The 8,001-nt window shown below is 34.8% G+C and overlaps 1 protein-coding gene across 3 annotated transcripts in view; it reads left to right on the top strand.

The window, feature by feature from the left end:
• adgrb2 (adhesion G protein-coupled receptor B2) overlaps positions 1–8,001 on the top strand; it is a 293,767-nt gene that overhangs the window by 161,274 nt on the left and 124,492 nt on the right. For all 3 annotated transcript variants that reach the window (XM_016530376.1, XM_016530377.1, XM_016530375.1), the window contains exons 5-6: positions 5,710–5,874; positions 6,615–6,779. In XM_016530376.1, coding sequence (XP_016385862.1) covers positions 5,710–5,874; positions 6,615–6,779 — 330 coding nt within the window. The remainder of the gene's footprint in view (positions 1–5,709; positions 5,875–6,614; positions 6,780–8,001) is intronic.

The following is an 8,001-nucleotide window of genomic DNA, read 5'->3' as shown; positions in this document are numbered from 1 at the left end:
TTATTATTATTATTATTATTATTATTATTATTGAATATATGTAGTTTGAGTAAATGTTATCCTAAATATAGAGAAAATGTAACTGAAATTACAAAGAGGTTTGCAGAATCAAACTAGAAACTAGAATGAACAAGAAAGAATTTCTGGAGCCATTTAGCGAATTAATGTAGAATTAATGTTGCACATTGGATTTTACACCAGCTACCCTTCCTGTATAATATAATATTAGTATAAAATATATACAAATAAATTGTATGTTTTTAATTTTTGTGATTAAATGTTTTATTATATTTTTATAACAATGTTTATTATAACAACACAATATTTGAATATATTAAAACAACATAATAATAATAATAATAATAATAATAATAATAATAATAATAATAATAATAATAATAATAATAATAATAATAATAATAATAATAATAAAGTATATGTGGTTTGAGTAAACTTTATTTATTTTGTGCATATGCATCTGCAGTTGGTGAATGAGACCTAATGTGCTCTGTCTTCTGGACTCTTCTAACTTCCTTATTCTTTACCCTTTTGATGTATGTCGTCTCCTGCCTTGTCTCTCTTTTCACATGTCTTCTTCTGGCTGACCTTTCCCTTTCCTTCCTGTGTGCCATCCTCACTGCCTCCAGCTTCACCCCAGTCTGCTTGTTTCACGTCAGTCTCTCTCTCACTCCTCCTGTTCAGTCTCAGTCTGAAGGCCGCGCTTGAGTTCTGTGTTGTCTGCGTTCTCTTTCTGCAGCCATGCCTCGTAGTTTCCTCTGGATTTCATTCATTCATTATGCCAGTCTGAAGTGCTACTCAAATGGGGGCTCGGCTCGAGTTAAGCTAATCGGAATCGCAGATGAACCAATCACACGTGTCCACACATGCTGGGGTTTGTTGTTTCTTCAGCAGCGCCGCTTCGGTCTCAACCAACAGGATCCATCTCCAAAATTAGTTATTACCCCACTGAGATGAGCAATAAATCATTTGTCTGTTACATTTCAATTCATTTTCAGTTTGAACAGTTGCTCCTGCCTGGAGTTGAAGACCTCCATTAGGCTGACAGTTGAAGGGTTAAGGGTGACAGCCAATCACTGTGATTGTCTTTTATTTGAGGAGGCACAAATGAACAGCTGGGCCAGTCCGGCCGAGCGCCTTTTGACTGACAGTGATTACAACCTGTCAGAGAGCAGATCTTCCACCTGTCCTCACCTACCGAGATGCGCCCATGTGTAAAAACATCTCATCCGCCTCATATTCAAATTGCATTCATGAGTGGCTACTGACGTGTAATCTGCTGATATAATTTAACACTGGACTCGACGTAATATACCTTCTCCCGGTTCACAGTAAAGGATGGTTAGCTGTGTGAATCTAAATGGAGACGTTGTAAATATTGGCGTGTTTACTCCCACATTACTTCAGCTGTATTTGAGAATATGATTACAGTGATGGTTTGCATCTCTGTAATCTGTAAATGTGAGCAATTTCAGTTCCAGCCTATAGTCATCGGATCATTATTGTAAGTTACTCCTATTAATTATGTTTTTCTTGTTTGATAAGAGATGGATTGTACATATACATTGTACAGTAGTTTTGTAAGTGGATAGTAGTCTTATTTTGAAGTAGCATTTGTTGATTGTCCTCATAAAGATTCTGTTTCATTAAAGAATAAAGTATATATTTGCTTATAGGAAGTTTTTCAGAGTGCACTCTATTGGCTTGTTAGAGGAATGAGTTTTAAGACTTATTTATATGGTAGTTTGTCTTGAAAAAAGAGAAAGAGAGCTCTAAGTATTTAGATCTATTATAACCTAACCGAGATCAAATTTAGAAATGTTTTCAAAATCAGAGTGTATTATTCAGTCTTCCAAAATAATTTGCATGAAAAAATATATTATTATTATTATTATTATTATTATTATTATTATTATTCATATTATTATTAAGAAGAAGAATTGTGGTATGTATATATGTATGCATGTATGTACACTCTAAAAAATGCTGGGTTGTTTTAACCCAACTTTGGGTCAAATATGGACTAACCCAACTTTTGGGTTAAAAAATTGAATGTAAAAATTTAACCCAACGGTTGGGTTAGTCCATATTTGACCCAATGTTGGGTTGAAACAACCCAGCATTTTTTAGAGTGTATGTATCAATAAATAAATACATACATACACGTCTTATATATTCTCTACTGATTTATGCATTAAATGAAGTCTCTTATGCTCACCAAGGCTGCATACAGTATATTTGATTAAAACATTTTTATAAATATCTTTACATGTTAATGTGTCCTTGCTGAATAAAAGTATTTTTTTTCTTTAATTCTTAGAGTTTTGAATCATAGTGGTCAAGATTTCTACAAAATTATTAAGCAGCAAAAACTATTTTCAATAGTGATAATAATATAAAATGTGTCTTGAGCAATGTTTCCTGACAATCTTATATACGTGTATAAAATATGTGCTTTTTTATTTGTTTATTTAAAAAAAAAAACAGAAAAATTAATTGGGTAAATTTATGCTAGAAACATTGTGAGGCACAATGTAAAATCAAAGTCATGCTCTCAGTTACAGATAAGCAAATTCTTTCAAATACTGTCCATTTTTCATGTCGTCGCCTCAAAAAATAGATAGAAAAATGTTTATTAAAACATTTGCTGTTCCTTAAAAACGGATTTTTGCTTTAATGGTCAAATGCACTAGCAGTTTATTACAGTCCACTGCATCAGCAGCTTGTCTACAAATTCATCAAACTCAGGTTAAAATGCAACTTGCTGAACATGTCAGAATTAGCTAATAAAACATCGCTGAACCTCCCGTTTGATTTACTGCAGCCATATGAGCTCATCAGTTTATGTAATTCAGCTAAAATAGATTTAAGAGAAATCAAATCAAATAAAGTAAAGGAACAAGGCCCAGAACTCCTAGCAACAGCCCTGAACACTCAGATGTTTGTGTGTATGTATGAAATACAAGTGAGGGATACTCAAAGTATCCATTTGATGTGCTGAAGTCAGTGTTATTACCTTAATTATACAGTTGATTTCTCTCTGCATTTCCCTTTATGTTGTTGTGAAGAAAAGTGAGATGCCATAAATGCTCAGCTGTGTTTGTTGGGTTTCAGCTGCAGCTGCTGTCTCTCCTGGCAACCACAATATGCGGGATCTCTCTCCTCATTGGCTGCTGAATTTATGAGCGATGATGAGTCCAATAATCTCATGGAGGCGCAGACAGACAGGCCACATTTATCCATGTTTATTGAGTTTGTGAGGCTTTAGAATATGGTTATTATTTATCATGTTCTTGCTTTGAGACACAAATCCTCCATGATCTCAGACAGAGAATGCAGCTGCATCTGATTTTGCGATATGTCGTTCTGCCAACAGTTAAAGAGGTATTTTATTTTATTTCATTTTATTTATTTTTTTTGATATACCATTGAACCATTTAGTTTTTTTTTTCATATTTTATAATAGCATGAATTTATGCGGTTGTGTATTTATGTGTCTGTAGTATGTGTGTATATATATATATATATATATATATATATATATATACACACATACTACAGACACATAAATACACAACCTGCTACTCGTCTGTCTGTCTGTACTACATCACTCTCTGTAGTACAATTTTAGTTTGGTCTTGTGGCTACCTTGAAGTAATGTTACACGGTACATTTTTCTCAGTTTGATGGACATCTGCTTTGACAGAGCAAAGGTGACATAGGCATTTTCGTTCATCATGTGCTCTGTCTTCCTTGGAATCCATTAGATTGAGAGATAATTTGATTTCAGTTCATACCATCAATCATATCGAGATACGCTTGGATGAAATATGAATATCTACCCCCAACCCCCCCATTTAAATAAGATAAAAGTGATATTAGAGGTTAATATGCGCAGATCCTGAAATTGCTGCAGAAAGTCAAAAGACGTAGCATCTCCCCTACTGTGAAATAGAAAGCATTCATTATATAAACATAAAGCCATAAGATTAATGGCATCATTTGATGGATGAAGTTTAAGCATAATTCTTACTTTCGAACATGCTGAATATGTGTCCATCGAGGCATGTAGGCCTTCTAATGTTTTGCAAAGGATCTTGGGATACGAGATGTGAAACATTTAAAAGAGTTTCTTTTTTCTTTCTCCATAAACTGCAGAAATTCATAAATGCTTCAACAAAATGAGCGGATTAGTGACATGGGCTTCATAAGCGACATGCCCCCTGCGTATCATTTATTCACATTGAACTTCACCAGAAAACATGAATCTCATTAATCAAGCAAGAAATAGTCACTGCACATTGATCCCTTTTTCATCCATTATGCAAAAGATCTCATATTGTTTTTTTGTTTTGTTTTTTTGTTTGTTGTTGTAGTTGATGCTCAGAGAGAGTATATGCAAACACAAGCAGTACAGGTTCTGCCTGTGGTCATATCGGTATATGACCACAGGCAGAACCTGTACTGCTTGTGTTTGCATATACTCTATTGATTTCCACAGTTAATCTACTATATAAAATTAATGTAAGATACGTAATGTCCTTGCTGTCATTTATACATAGAAAAACAATGAATAGTATGAATGAATTTTTTTTCCCTAGCTTTAATTAATTCTTACTCATTTTTTTTCCAGTGAGAAATTAAAGGCTGAAACATCTGCAATATGCAACAGTCTAACTAAAATTATTATCATCAAAGTGAGGTTTCTCATACATTTTAGCGCTAATGTTATCAAGCCTCTATTTAACTTCCTGTGCTTTTAGGTTTGTCTCAGTAGTCCATCCACAATTAACCACAATTAGTATTTTCTTTGCACTAGTCTTCTCTGAAACCCATTAGACTACAATTTTCATGAAATTAATGTGTTACTTGGAGCACCTTTAATGTGCAGGTCAAGGTTTATTCTAATAGAATGCATTGTAGTTTAATGTTCAGTGATGAAGAAACCAGAACGAAAAATGCATTGGATTACAGTGTTTCCCCTGCCATTAAATCAAATTTGTTTAATTTTCATTACTTAAAAGATAGATTAAATGAATGTTTTATGCCTTAAAACAAAATGTAAATATACAATACAGAATTTCTGAGCAGAAAAATCATAAGGCTATTGTAAGAATAAATTATTGTTTTTATATTATTGTAAAACTTGTTTTATGCTTTCAAATGATTAGACATGCTAAAACAGAATTTGGTTACAATAAAACATAAGGTTGTAAAAATAAAAACATTTCATAGGGCCCTAAACATGTAATATTTGTTAAACTTTTAATAAATTGATGTTAAATTGTTTAAGTTTCATGATTTTAATTAATTAGACATGCGGTTTGATTAATAAAATGTAATTTAACCATTAAAAAGGAGTCCAGAAAAAAAAGGGAAAAAAAACGGAACACCCCCCCAAAGCCATAAACCTAGGGGAAACACTGGATTAGAACAATGCTGAGTATTTACACTGGTTCATCACTAATCTTGATGGTTTGTATCAGGGTAAGTAAGAACTTACAAACTCACATGCTATAGACAAACACAGACCCTTGCTGTACCCCGTGTCTCTGTCCGTATCTCCGACTGCCTGTTTCCTGTTTGTTTCTGTCCCTCACTTCTATGTCCTTCTCTTTCCTGTCCTTCCTCCACTTCTGTACTGTCTTATTCTGTTCTCACCTCTGCGTCTCCCTGTGGTTGTGTTTGCAGTGGAGGGGCAGTGGTTGGACTGGGCGGCCTGGTCTCAGTGCTCTGTTTCCTGCGACTCTGGAACTCAGCAGAGGCAGCGGCGTTGCAGTGTGTCGGTTCATGGCTGGGCGGAGTGTAAGGGGCCGCATGCTGAAACTCGTGAGTGCACCAACCCGTCTTGTGGGGGTAAGTTACTCTCTGGTGGGCTTACAGTCTTAAATTGACAGGTAGTTTATGTGCACAGCTGCAATTTGTTTGCTGTCATGGTCTAATTAATTGCAGCTAACACTCTGAATTGTCTATGGTACCAAACCGCAGAGATTTACCGGTCTGCACCGCTCAACTTGTTCCACAGATATGCTGCTGTGTCAGCATATGCCAGTAAGCACCCCTGATAATAATTAATAAGCGCAAATTAGCTTCATGCAGGTGCTTTATGACCACATTCACACTGCAGCTAAATATTGTTGTCACTTCACTTTTAAGTGCTTTACAGTTAGTTCCGGGCCTCAAATCTGATTGGCTGAACAATGTTATAAATACTGTTATTTTAGAATCACTGATGTATTATTATTGTATTTGTTGGTATTTTAAGTTAGGTATTATTTTTATATTTTCTGTTTGCATTTCATTTCATGCATTTAATTTTTGCTAAACTTTTAGTCATTTTGTTGTGGGTTTTTGTTATTATTTTTGTTTTTGTATTTAATTAAATTACATTTTTTTTTTTTTTAGATTTTTTATTTTAGTTTTAGTTAACGATTAATAACCCTGTTTCCAAAAGTGCTGATATACAGTCTAACAGCACTGGGGCATTTAACGTTTGTTTTTACTGTGTTCCAGTCAAGAGTATTACAGCTGCATTGTGTAGATGGTCAATGATTGTAATTATATCTTTTGGTTCTTGTTTTTTTGTTCCTGTGCAGGTGGAGGGAACTGGGGTGCTTGGAATCACTGGAGCTTGTGCTCCAAGACCTGTGACTCGGGTTGGCAGCGGCGGTTCCGTATGTGTGAAGGCACAGGAATCCAGGGTTACCCTTGCGATGGCTCTGGAGAGGAAGTACGCTCATGTAATGACAAGAAGTGCCCAGGTTCGTGTTCATGATCAAAACACTTTTTTTTCCCTCTTGGCTCCTTCTATTTTTCTTCCCTTCTGATTTTTTCAACTCTGATTTCTTATACAAAGCCATTGGCTCTTAAAGCCAATTATCAGTATGCCTCAAACATGTGTAAAGGTCTATGGCATATGCTCTTCTGAGGTTGAAAGTCAATATATTATGAAGCTTTTGCTGATGTTTTAAAAAATAAGACTTTTATACCCTAATGTGTACCCTATTTGTAAAAAAGTGCCCTTTGCTTTTGTCTCTCTTCTTTTTCCCCCTTTTCCTTTAATCAGTGTGTTTTCCTCTCTCACTCGTTTTCCATATTTAACATTCTCTCTTCTCCTTTGTTTCAATTTCTTCTCTCTTTCTATTAAGACGGGTCATTCTTGACAGAAGGGAATTGTTCAAAGTGCTGCTATGTGTGATTTGTCAGCGTGTCAAGTAGCACAGCAAACAGCAGATTTTAATAAGCATGCCGTTGACTGCAGCTTTGGGAGGCTATAGATTAAATAAATGTCAGACATTGCCGCAGAGCTTATATCGGGCACAGGGCTTTGATGGCACCAGAAACTTGAAGACAAAAATCTGTCCAATAGCTTTGTCGGGGTGTATTATGTTTAGATGAAAAGGGTAGGGTTCTGTTCTCCATCTCTCTCAGCTTTCAAACCAGTCCCCTTCTGTATCTCACCCCTGGGTTGTTCTCTGTTCTGAAGAACCTTTTTGAATGAAAGTTGGAGAGGGATGTGTGTTGTTGTATCTCGCTGTATCTGTCGCTGATCTTCACAGAGTTGCTTTGTGCACTGCAAAAACTCATTTTCTTAATCAGTATTTTTTTGTCCGTGTTTCAGTGAAATATCTAGAGACACAAACCTAACTAAATTTAGATTTAAAACATGAGAAATCTATGTGCCGATGGATAAGAAAAAGAAACTTAATTCAGCATAAGTAAACAAGACTTACACATTTGTGTCCTTTTGTCAGACTTTTTACTGACAAAAGGACACAAATACTGAAGATTGATTGATTGATTGAGGGAAATACAAACCTTTATAGATTTAAGATATGTTTACTGGAACAGGCACAAATACTGATTAAGAAATATATTCATTAATATATGGGAATTCAAAATAGTATACATTTTCTATATGTTATTGGAAAACAAGATCATTTATCTATCTATCTATCTATCTATCTATCTATCTATCTATCT

The sequence above is a fragment of the Sinocyclocheilus rhinocerous genome, unplaced genomic scaffold (assembly GCF_001515625.1).
Source record: "Sinocyclocheilus rhinocerous isolate Xijiao unplaced genomic scaffold, SAMN03320098_v1.1 scaffold781, whole genome shotgun sequence".
Classification (NCBI taxonomy): domain Eukaryota; kingdom Metazoa; phylum Chordata; class Actinopteri; order Cypriniformes; family Cyprinidae; genus Sinocyclocheilus; species Sinocyclocheilus rhinocerous.
This window is presented reverse-complemented; position numbering and strand designations above follow the sequence as displayed.